Source organism: Hyaena hyaena, unplaced genomic scaffold (assembly GCF_003009895.1).
Source record: "Hyaena hyaena isolate Hyena2069 unplaced genomic scaffold, ASM300989v1 scaffold_754, whole genome shotgun sequence".
Taxonomy (NCBI): Eukaryota; Metazoa; Chordata; class Mammalia; order Carnivora; family Hyaenidae; genus Hyaena; species Hyaena hyaena.
Genome location: NW_024081381.1, coordinates 536,309 through 548,700, shown reverse-complemented (window position 1 = coordinate 548,700; position 12,392 = coordinate 536,309). Strand labels below are relative to the sequence as shown.

The following is a 12,392-nucleotide window of genomic DNA, read 5'->3' as shown; positions in this document are numbered from 1 at the left end:
TCCCCTCTCCTCCCGGCGGCTCCCGCGCGGCGCGCTGTGATGACGTAGCGCGGGCGGACTGGCGGCAGGGTCCCGGAGCGCAGTTGAAACTGGACGAGGGCTGGTGGCGGCCAAAATAGGTGTGGTGATGATGTTAAATGTGGTGAGGATTTTCTGAGTTCATATTAATAAGGCGGTCCACAGGAAGCACTCAATAAATGTTAGCTATTGATACTCTGCCACGAAAATGGAGTGTAGGATGGAAGGATTCTTAGTGGGGGGCAAGTAATTGTGATGATAGCAAGTATTATGTGACAGGCGTTGTCGTAAGCCACAATTTTGTGAGGTTGTTCCTATTATTCAGGTTGCTTCGCAGATAAGGAAACTGAGGTTACGCGACTTAGCCATGTGACCTTGGGCAAGTTACTGAACATCTCTGTGCTTCAGTTTCCTCATCTGGCAAATTGTGATAATAGTGCCTAGGGATGGAATGGACTCAAGGAGGGGAGTTGTTCTTGGACAGCAGTTCTTCCTCCAGCTCCTTCCACTGGGCAACCTCTGCCCCCAAACTCTAATAGAAAGCGTGTGCCTGGGAAGTAGGGGTAGTGTGCCCCTCCAGCTCCCTCACACCCCTTGTCTACATGTCTAAATATCAACCCCGCAGGAGGCCGGTTTGCCCTCCTAATCTCCCACTCTCATTCTTCACCATTTCCTACCGGGCTGTAGGCTGGGGCAGAAGAGATAAGCGGTCTGGGGTTCAGCATCGCTGACTAACAAACAGATTGACAGCCCCACCGCCCAGTAGCCTGGCCCTATGACCATTTTGAAAACCCCAGTCCCACCCTTCTCTTTCCATTCCTTTCCTACCAGAACATGTTTTTTTTTTTTTTTTTTTTTTTGTCCCAGTGGAAGAGGATCAAGTCCTAAGACCTTTAAACCCCCACATTCACCAAAGAGAACATATGAGATGTCCCCAAAGAGATACACTGGGGAACATTCTGGGGGTTTGATGCCTGCAGAGTAATGGAGTAGGGAGCCCTATAAAACCCATGGTTCATTTTTCTGTATGGTCAGAAGACAGGTTCCTGAAGAGTAGAGGTCAGTAAACTTTTTTTGTAAAGGGCCACATAGTAAATATTTTAGGCTTTTCAGGCCATATAATGGCGTCTGTGGCATATTTTCTTTCCTTTTCTTTCTTTCCCTTTAAAAATGTAGAGATTGGCTGAAGTCTGGCTTTGACTTGAAGGCTATAGTTTTCTGATACTGCTGTGGAGTGTCAGTCTTTGATTTCCTTTATCTGGCTGGGATTCTTTTACAGGAGGAGTGAGGAGTTTCCATGCATCCTGTGGAGAGGTATTCCTTTTGTGTGAAGACTGGGATTCATGGACAGGATCAGGTCACTTCTGGTGTTCTACTGGGTCAGCCTGTGTTCCTGGGCAGAGTGAGGACAGAGATTCCTGTAGTTTATATAGTTTTGTTCCTCTACTGAACCAAGCAGAGGTTTCTTTCTAAAAATTTTTTAATGTTTATCTATTTTTGAGAGAGAGCGCGCACATGTATGCAAGTGGAGGAGGGGCAGAGAGAGAGAGGGAGAGACAGAATCTGAAGCAGGCTCCAGGCTCTGAGCTGTCAGGACAGAGCCCGACATGGGACTCAAAGTCACAAACCATGAGATCATGACCTGAGCTGAAGTAGGATGGTCACCGGCTGAGCCACCCAGGTGTCCCCAAGCAGGGGTTTCTATACAGGACAGGACAGTTGTTTCTGGAGAGCTCCAGACTAGACCCCTGTAAGTTCAGAATGGTGCTCCTTAGACTGCATTATGACAGGGTCTTACAAAGAGACCAGGTGGTCCAGATCAGAGTCAGCACAGGTGTGTCTGTACAGGTTCAGAGCTATGTTAATGTAGACCATAGGAACAGGTGTTTATGTCTAGATTCAATCAAGAAACTTATAAATAGGGCTAAATTATGCTAGCTTCTGTAACAAACCCAGAATTTTAGGGGATTAACAAATGTTTATTTCTTGATCATACAACGTCCAATATGAATATTTATTACTGGTCGTTCAGGGACTCAGGCAGCTTCCATTTTGTGGCTTTCTCTCCTTTGAGTCCTTGGGGTTCTCACTATTCAGCTGGTAGATGGGGAAGGAGAGAGAGTGAAGGATTCCACGAGAGGTTTTTATGAGCCAGGCCCAGAAGAGGTGTATATCATTGCCCATATGCCATTGGTCAGGACTCTGTCACATGTCCACATCTAACTGTAAAGGAGGTCAGAAAAGTGAATAAGCTTAGGAAAACAGGTTTGATGAGCCAATAGCAGTGCCTGCTACAAGATTCTATACACCCCAAAGAGCTGTGATGTCCAGTGTGGTAGCCACAGAAGGATAGTGGTTCCTGTACTGGGTGAGGGTGGGGCTTCCAGGGCAAGGCCAGGGCCAGGGCTGTCCGAGTCACATCAGGGCTTCCTGTTTGGGGTCAAGAGAATATTTCCAGAAAGCAGGGTTAGAAGTTCTTATAAAGGATCAGGTTGGAGATTCCTGTGAGGCAAGTTATGGATTCCTATCGATAGGAAAAGTTTTCTACTGAGTCCAGTCAGAGGGTTCCAGTATAGTTGTGGGCAAGGTTTCCTGTAGAGGGTCAAGGTTGTGGAGCGAACACATGGTAAGGATAGGAAGCCCTTTCCAGTGTGTGTGGGTCCTGTGCCAGGTGAGGCCATAGGTACCTGTAGAAGATGAGGTCTGGGCCTAAAGTAGAGGGTCAGGAAAGGATTTTCTTTTCTTTCTTTCTTTCTTTTTTTTTTTTTTAAGGAAGGCTTTCTATGTAAGTTCAAAACTGAAGTTCATGTTAAGAGTGGGAACATGGGTTCTTGTGAGACCAGGAATTGTGTAGAGTGACGATGGGGGGGGGGGAGGCATTGTCAACAGTGAAGGCAAGAGATTCTATATTCAGTCAGTTCCTGGAGAGGTTAAAGATGGAGTTTCTGCAGAGAGTCAAGTAGGGGTTCAGAACTAGATTTTATTGGGGCTCCTGGGTGGCTTAGTCAGTTAAACGTCCAACTTCGGCTCAGGTCATGATCTCATGGTTCCTGAGTTTGAGACTGGCGTTGGGCTGTCTGCTGTCAGCATGGATCCTGTTTCAGATCCTCTGTCCCTGTCTCTCTGTTCCCCTTCCCTGCTCATGCTCTTTCTCTCTCAAAAATAAAAATTAAAAAATGGTTAGAACTAGATTTTATGGTGATTGAAGTGTTTCTAAAATGTTATCTGGAGGGCTGAGCTCCAGTACAATGTGAAGACAGAGATGTCCTGTGTAAGGTCAAGGCAGGATTCCTACAGAAAGATGGAGATTACCGAAGAGGGTCAGGACAGGTGTTTCTAAAGAAATGGTAAAAGGGCTTCCTTACAGTGTGAGTTCACAGATTCCTAACTAGGGTATGTCAGGGGTTCCTGTACCATGGGAGGATGGGGCTTCCTCTTATGCAAGGTGAGGGCTGATACTCCTATCCAGGGTACCCCAGAAGGGTTTCCCATTGCTAAATAGAGAAAGAGTTCCCCTAGAGTATCAGGCTAGGGCAGCCATTTTTCTAGGAGGTGAGGACTGGGGCCCCTGAACAAGGTGGGGCCAGGCACGTTTCCAGCACAGGTTCTGAGAGGGGTTTCCATTCAAGACAAGGACAGAGGTTCCTACAAGGTGAGAGGGCTGGGGTTCTATGGAGTAGCCAGGCAGGCAGGAGGCTTTAATAAGGTCAGGGCAGTTCTGGACAGTCCCTGTAATGAGCATAGCCTGCTGTGATTCCGCAGTGGGCTGAAATGATGACTAGCTACATAAGCACTGTGCTAAGGACAACTGCTTACCTCCTACTGTGTTTAGGGCATGTGGGCCCTCAGTCCTCTTCTCTGGGGATCTAGGAGAAAGCCATAAAGAGAAGCAGCCCAAAAGCAAATTCAACTTTAAGTGGATTGAGGAGTGAGTGGTGAGAGGGAGAGAGAGGCCGGTTAAGTGTGAGCAAGACTCACATCGGGGGAAAGTGACCCCATCCAAAATCCATTCCTTAAACTCAGTGTGGTCAAGGGGAGTTACTCCAGTTCCGAGCCTTACTCTTTCATTAGTAAAATGAAAACGTAAGATGAGTGTACTTTCCTTTCTTTGGAGTGTTTTTTTGCAGGAGTTCGTGAACTAAAGCAACTGAAGCCTCCCAGCCATTGCCCAACCCACATGAACACTCAGCAAATGGTGCTGCTTGCTGTTAGGAGCTGCTGGGAAGTATGGACGCTAAGCCACACAGCCTGGCTCGGCCCCGTGTCACCAGCTGTGTGGCCTCAAGTGAGCCACTTAACCTCTCTGGCTTGGGATGCCACCCTACTCAGCGCATGCTCCTATGCAAGAGTTCTCCCTTTTGGAAGAACAGATTCCACTCTGCGGAGAACCATTTGCCCAGGTGAGTAGGTGTGTTGGAGAGGGAGTTGGCACTATGGGGAGCTCCCCCACCTATGAGGTCTAAATATTCACCCCCAGATGCTATTTTGTTCTCCTAATCTTCCCTTCTCCTTCTCTACCATTTCCCACAGAGCTGCAGGCCGAGCTGGGCTGAGAGAGATAAGAGATGAATGACAGGGAAGGCCCACGGACAACCCCATGGTCCTTCACTGGCCTTCTGACTTTCTTGCCGACAACCATTCCAGCCCCACCCTTCCCCTCTTTCCTGTCCTGCACATGCCTTTTGTCCTCTGGAAGGGGGTCCGTCATTCAGACCAGCTGAAACTATACATGTCGATACTTCCATGAACAAGTATACACAGAGCTGCTCACATCGTCAGGCACTCAGAGACACCGTGACATGGCACATGTCACATGATACGCGCTCACATACACACACAGCCTTGCGTAGGAATACTTACTAGCCCCACAGAGCTACCCCTGGTGTGCGGACCTTCAGCGTCACATTGTTATGCTGCCACATACCACCCACCCACCACAGTCTAGTCTTTGTTCAGCATTCCAAACGTGTATCAATCAAGTTCCTTTTTTTTTAAGTTTATTTATTTATTTTTGAGAGAAAGAGAGGACAAGCTTGAGAGGGGCAAAGAGAGAAGGAGAGAGAGAGAAACCCTCACTGTCAGTGCAGAGCCCGATTCTGGGCTGGAACTCATGAACCATGAGATCATGACCTGAGCCAAAATCTAGAGTCAAACGCTTAACCGACTGAGCCACCCAGGCGCCCCTCCATCAAGTTCTGTGCCCCCTACGTATGCCATCACTCTGTCTCAGAGATCACGGTGGTGCACAGTCACACCAACACAATGCCACGTGTTTCTTCTGCACTCGCCGTCACATACGCACTTCCATATCCTCTCATGCAGTCACCTGTGCCCTGCCTCTCGCCGTCACCTGGTGTCACGCACACCATCTTGCAAAGCCTCACCTCCTCTGTCACACACTGCATCTCACGCCGTGGTGTGTGGCCACACATGCCATCTCACACAACCCAGAGGCTGTCACACACAATTTCACATACACTGTTTACACCTGCACATCGTAATGCACAGTCGTGAAGAGTCACATATGCTGCCTCAGCCTCACATGGCCGTACGTTGTAGCCCTGTGCTGTCATCACTCCCAGACACTGCCACACACCCTATCTACCATTGCTCTTTATTCAGTCTCACACAGACTCACACCTCCAGTTTCAGGACTCTGGTGGTTTTATTTTACAAAAGCTTTGAAGGTCCAGGACGGGGGATGTCTGGGGCCCAGAGGGTTGGGTTGTACAGACTGGTGGCTACATGGAAGAGGGACCCCACCCCTGCCTCAAGCCCATGCTCTGTGCCCTCACGAGCTGAGTGGGGCCACCACAGTGGTGGTGGTGGTGGGAGGGACAGGGCCTGTGGGGAAGGAGCCTGTGGGTGAACCCAGCAGTGGTCCTGGGAAAGGCATGAGGTGGCTGACAGGCCCTGACAGCACCATGGGGCCCAGGCCCTGGTAGAGATGGGCAGTACTGGATGGGCCCAGTGTCAAGCCTGAGGCCACCTCCCCACAATTCCCACTACCGCTGCCCCCAGCCACGACCATGAAGCCACCAGCTGGTCCTTCAGCTGCTCCTGTACCTCCCAGACTTGACCCTCGTTTCTTTTTCCCTTTTCCAGATGCCTTGCGGTTTCGAGTCTGAATACCATCCTTCCGCATGGTCAGTGGTCGGTTCACCTGCCAAAAGGGAGACCATGGATGTTTCCCAAATCCACATCTTTGCCTCTGTGTCTTGACAAGGGAGGCCATCTCCACCCTTCCACCCCACTTCTTTAAGGATAGAGAATTGGTTCAAGGACTAGGGGAGCGTGACCCTGGTGTGGTGCAGGTGTTGTCCTAAGAAACCCCAAGGTTGTGAGGCCTGGGCTTGGGAAAGCATCTGGGACTGATGGAGCTGCAGGGCAGAGGAGTGGCAGTTAGCTGATGGCTGGAGAGGAGGAAGAGGGAGATAGAGGAGGGAGGAGGGAAAGGAGGGAGTGGAAAGGAGTGAGGAGATGAAGGAATGGAGGAGGGAGGAAGAGGACCAAGGAGGAGGGGAATAGAGAAGGAAGAAGGGGGGAGAAAAGGAGAAGAGAGGGTTATGAGGGGAAGCATAGGTGGAGGTGGAACAGGGGCAGGGGAGGGGGGAGGCTCTGAGGGTCAGGGCAGGGCGAACCTGGTGTAGCTTGTAGTAGAGGCCACAAGCATTGCACACAGGGTCCCCGCTGGCATTTCTTCGCCACAGTGTCGTGGTGGTTGTCTGGCAGTTGGTGCACTGGGTACCTGCCCGTTTGCTGACAATCTGGGGGAGAGAGAATATGAGGATCAGCCCACTGCGAGGTGGAGGATCCAAGAGGTAAGGGTCAGGTTGAAGGTCGGGCTTCCTGTGCAGGGCAAGAACAGAGGTACTTGCAGGGCTGTGACTGGGTTCTGAATGGGGCCAGGACAGGGCCTTCTGGCCAGAATGGGTGATCTTGGTGTTGGGGGTGAGACTCCATCAGTGATGGCCAACTTTGGCCATACATTGGAATCACTCGGGGTTGAAAGCAATCATGATGTCTAGGCAATACTCCAGACCAATGAAATCAACACGTCTAAGGGAGTGCCCAGGCCCCTGTGGTTCGGAGCGTCCTAAGGTGATTCCAGTGTGAAGCCAAGGACAAAAACACTGCTGTGCAGGGAGAGGACAGGGTTCCTGCATGTAGCCTATGAAGGTTGGTTGAGGATAGGCATCCCTGTGCAAAGCTGGGTTCCTGTATGGATGGGGAAGGGATAGGGGCTATGGGTTCTCATAGAGCATGAGAACAGGGATCCCTGCACAGAGTGAGAACAGTAGTTCCTGGGTGGAGGCAGAGAGGCCTGGGGTCTTACCAGGCGCTTCTTAGGCCGGATGAGGGGCCTGTTCTGCCCGTTCATCTTGTGATAGAGGCCACAGGCATTGCATAGGTAGTGGCCCGTCCTGTCCCGCCGCCACAGCGGAGTAGCTGTTGCTCCGCAGTTCACACACTCCCTGGCCTCTGATGGGGTGAACAGAGGGAATGGGGGAGCCCAGGTTCAGCCCAACTTTGCCTTGGATGCCCCCCCACCTCATCCTCCCTCTCCCTTTTTGGGGACCTCACCACAGGGGGGCAAGGGCAGCGTTCCGCGAAGCTTGGGGGAGGAATAGGCCGCTGGATTGAGGGGGCTCCCGGTGGGAGAGAAGAAGGTACTGGAAAAGTCAGGACCCCCATAGGCACCGCTGGGGACAGGGATGGATGAAGGCAGTGCAGGCCCCAGTGTCAAGAGGTCTGGACTTAGTCGCTCTGTCTTTAAGGTCTCCAGGAAGCTGCTGCCACCTTTGCCTTCTGGGTCTTCTGTGGCCTGGGGAGGGGAGTCCTCGCGGGTGGGGCACACAGTTGAGGCAGGGTAGAGCCCCGACTTGCCGTAGGTCCAGCCAGCGTATGGTGAGCCCCCTGGGATTCCCTCCATACAGTTGAGCAGTGGGTACACCTGAAAGACTTATCGTGGAGGGTGGGTATAGGAAGGAAGGAAGGATCAGTCTGAAGCCATCCTGCTTTCAGGATGCAGTGGTGCCCAAGAACCCCAACATAGTGGCCAGGTTTCCAGTCTTCCCACAGGCAACCAGAACAACTGCTGGCCATCGGGTAACTGCTGGGTCCTAAGCCCCCCTGGTCACTTTGGAAGCTATAGTAGCCTCCACCCATTTCTAAATGGGCTTTGAGGGTGACTGTTGGGATTTGGAGCCCCATGGATCACTTGACAACGAGGGCCACCACCGCCTACTTCTAGCACTGCTTTCCAGTGTGGCTACCCCAAGACCGCAGTTGGGGAGCATTGGCATTCCCAGGTCTGGACCTAGCTGGGGGAAGTGGTTAGCTCAGCCATGTGAAGGTTTCCGGCTATTTTCAAGATGACCTCCTAGTGGGATTCTGCCCCAGCTAAGGGTCACCATGGCAGCCCAGAGAGCATGGAGCCAGTGCTAAGACAGCCACCCAAAGGAGTTACCTGGGGAGTGCCGGTAGGCCTCAGCGTCCCTGTAGTAGGCCAGTGCTGCGGCCGCAGCGGTGGCGGTGCTGGGGGCAGTGGAGGAGGCCGCTGCATCCAAGCCCTCAGGCCCAGAGGGAAAGAAGACCCCTGACTCTGGTGGCGAGGATACCAAGGCAGGGTCCACAAATTGGGGCAGGGACTCGGAGGTCCCCAGGGCCCCTAGGCCAGGGAACTCCATGGGGCCTCGGGTGTGATCTGTGAGAACAGGAGGGGCTCTTCAGACTCTGAAATCCTCCCTCCCTTCCCACTCCTTCCCTCCTTTCTTCCCCTCCTGCTCCATTCCCTCTGTCTTCACAGCCCTCCTGTCTTCCTCCCTGGCCCACATGTCTCTGTCCTCCCCTCTATCATCCCCTCCTTCCTTCTTCCCCTCCCTCTTCCCTCCTTCCTCTTCCCTTTCTTCTCTTTCCTTCGGCCCATCTCTTCTTTTCCCTTCTCCCACAACTTCCCTTTCTTCTCCTCTTCCCTGTCTTCCTCCTCTTCCCGCTCCTGCCTCCCCCTCCTCTCCCTTCCCCTCATCCCCTCTCCCTGGTCCCCCTTCTCTTCTCTACCTCCATTTCTTCCGCCTCCTCCTCCTCTCCCTCCTCCTTCCTCAGCCCCCACCGCCTCCTCTTCCCCTTTCTACCTCTCCTCCCCTCCTCATTTTCTCCTTCCCTCCTGCCTGTCCCCTTCCTCCTCTCTCCTCCCCTCCTTTTCCTTCATCCTTCTCTTCTTCCTTTCTTTCTGCTCCTCTCTTTCTCCTCGCCTTGTCTTCTCCCCTCCTACTCCTCTTTCCCCCCTGCTGCCATCCTCTCTCTCTCCTCCCCCTCTAGAGGACTCTGGGTGGGGTGGACCGGGGTGCGGAACCAGAGTCCCTTGAACAACTTGTCACCCCTGGGACCTTGGGGTTCACCCTTCTGTGCTCCCCAACTTCATCCCTATCTGTTGCATCTTCTGACTTTCTCAGAAACCCATGGTTTCCGGCTTGACTCCTCCCTCCCCCACCTCCGTTGGGTCTGCAGACAGAGGGCCCCCTCAGTTCCTCCCTGCTCCATGGGGGGGTCAGTACCCCCCACTGCTTATCTCTGCCATCCCCGCCCAACTTTTGAAATCACCCCAAGGCCACTGGCTTCCTCTGAGGAGGGGGACAGGTGGGAGGTGTTCCCCCTACTCTTACTCTCTGCCCTGGGGAGGTCTGCCATAGTTCTGCTTTTGGGTTCCTTCAGTCCCCACCAGCCCCAGCCCTCAGTTTCCCCATCTGCCAGATAGGAGGTGGTGACAGGGGCCCAGCTCAGACCTGTGAGATGGCGGCTTGGTTTCTGTCCTTCCCTGTGTGTATATCTATGTGACACTCTCTCTTGTCCAGCCTGGCCTCCTAGATTTCTCTCCCATCTTTCTAGGCTACCATGATGTATCTTGCCCTCCCTCTTTCTGTGCTTTTACAAATAGCTGATGTTTTCCCTCCCTCTCTCTGCCTTTCCATGTCTCTGTTTCTGGTTCTCTCTCTCCATTTTTATCTCTGTGTCTTTTATCTCTTTCTGTTTCTCTTCTCCTTCCCTCTCCAGTCACATCTCTGAATGTCTTTGCTTCTCTCCCACTCTGTCCCTTTCTGCTTGCTTGTTTACTCTCTTTCTCCCTTTCTTGCTCTCGCTCTCTCAGCCCTAGGGCCTTATTTCCATGTCTGTCCCACGTCCTTGCCCATACCGCACTGCACACAGCCCAGGTGAGGAGTCAGAAAACCTACCCCTGCCCCTGACTTGCCCCGTGGTTTTGAAGGCAGTTTCCCTGTCCGTGGTGTGGAGTGATGGAGAGAGAGTGGAAGGTCATCTTCAGACCTCCAGCCTACGTGACCTGCTGTGTGAACACGCTAAAGATTGTGTTCAGTGTTGGGGGTTGTGCTGGCAAAGAGATGAGCCTATGGCTCTGTCTGCCACCAACTTCTAGGCGCCAAGGTCCCTGCTCACTGTCCCTGAAGAAGGTGTCTGCCTCCTCTTCTCAGTTTCCATCTCTTTTCTCTCTGACTCTCCATGATTCTTTCTGTCTGTGAGTATCTCCTTCTCCATTCCTGTCTTGCTCTTTTTCTTTTCCTGCGTCTCCTTCACTTTCCTCCCATCTCTCTTCCTTTGAGTATCTCTCTTTCCGTTTTTCCTTTTTTTTCTTTATGTCTATCTCTTGCTTTTTTTCTCCATTGCTTTTTCTCTCCATCTCTCTCTCTCTCTGTTTCTCCCTTCCTTCTCTGTCTGCCTGTCTCTTGCTCTTTTCATTTCTGTCACCACTGTTCCTTTATCCCCCCTTATCCTCACCCCCTACCCCCATGATCTCCCTCGAGCCCCACTGCCCCACATCCCTGCACCTAGCACCTTGGCGGGTCCAGGGCTGCCCACCCCTCCTGTGGCAGGGGCCCAGCCCTCCCACCCCCAGTTATCACTCTCCGGACAGAGATAAAGTTTATCTCGAGGCTGGGGGATATGAAAGCTCCTTATCAGCTGCCCCACTAGAGTAAGTGCTGCCCCAACGGGCAGCAGGCAGCAGGCCGGCACCCTCAACTCTCCCTCGGCCCAGCCCCTCACCCCAGGTAACATCCCTATCTGAGCCCTCAAGGGAGGGTCTCTTGGGACTGAAGGGAGCAGAGATGGGGTCTGGGAGCAGATGAGTCTTGGGAGGCTTTGAGGTAGAATTTGAGGGTCAGATAGGGAGTTGCGTCAGGGAGAGGTTGGGGGTATAGCTGTAGAGTTTAGGGAAAGCAGATGTGGGGTTTGAGGAGCAGAGACAAATTGGAAAGGTCACATTGTGGGATCAGAAACCGGTTGGAAAAGCAGAGACAAGATTGGGGGTCTCAGGTGAAGTTTGAGAGTCAGATAAAGTTAAGTTGGGGATGTTGTTTGGGGGTCAGAGATGGATTCTGAGGGTTGTGGACAAGTTTGGGAGTTTCATGGGTTTTGCTGGAGCACAGAGAGAGTTTAGGGGTCAGAGATGGGCTTGGACAGCCAGAATGTGTCTGATAGAGATGGGTTCTGGAAACAAAGGAGGAATTTGAGAACCAGGATGGAATTGGAGTGGAGAAAGATTTGGGGCCAGAGGAGATCTGGGCGGCCAGAGACATATTTTGGGGTTGAGATGGGGGTTTAGGGAAGGTAGGCATGAGGATTCATGTGGCAGGAAAGACTTAGAGGAGTAGACTTGGTGTTTGGAATGACAGACATTTTGGTGTGCAGGGCAGGGGTTGGCAGAGAGTAGTGGTTGGGGGGAATCAGAGAGAAGTCACACGGAGCAAATACGGGGTTTGGGAGGCACAGATGAGGATAAGAGGATGGAGTTAGGGTTCAGGGGACTGGAGAATTTGGAGCAGAAACCAGGATGGGGAGCAGACTAGGGCTTGGGAAGCAGAGACAGGTATGGGGGAGCACAAGGGAGCTTTTGGGGATAACTCAGAGATAGAAACAACTCCAGGTGAGTGAAAAGCAGATTCAGGGCAGAGATAGGACTTGGGGGATAAAGGCAAGTTGTAGGGAGCAGAGATGGGGTGTGGGGAGCAGAGTTAAGGCATCAGGCGAACAGGTATCTTGGAAGAAGAGGATGAGAGTCAGGGAAGAAAGAGGTGGGGCTTGGGGGTAGATTTGGGGTGGGGATGGGGGGTTAGAAAGACAGGTGGTTTTGAGGAGCTGTGAAGGGTTTCAGGGGTGGTAGACACTTTGGGGACCAGCGGTAGGTTGGGGAGCCTGGAGCAGGCTGGAGGAATAGCCTTGAGGTGAGGGGCAGCAGGCCTGGGGTTTGCCTTGCTGGGGACCCTCGGGGGGCTGAGACTGACCTGGGCTGGTTGGTGCAGAGGGTTCAGCCGCTTTGGGGATGTGGCGAGTTCAGTGTGATCCCAGGGGGTGTCCTGGCT

General features: G+C 52.5%; 1 protein-coding gene across 1 annotated transcript; it reads right to left on the bottom strand.

Annotated features, from left to right (window-relative positions):
- Positions 1-5,707: 5,707 nt before the first annotated feature.
- Positions 5,708-12,392, bottom strand: GATA1 (GATA binding protein 1). Its single transcript, XM_039218269.1, has 6 exons — positions 12,315-12,392; positions 8,489-8,725; positions 7,603-7,980; positions 7,355-7,500; positions 6,660-6,785; positions 5,708-6,181 (listed from the first exon to the last, which is right to left on the bottom strand). Exons 2-6 carry the CDS (start codon positions 8,706-8,708, stop codon positions 5,810-5,812), a joined length of 1,242 nt encoding a protein of 413 aa, XP_039074200.1. The 5' UTR covers positions 8,709-8,725; positions 12,315-12,392; the 3' UTR covers positions 5,708-5,809.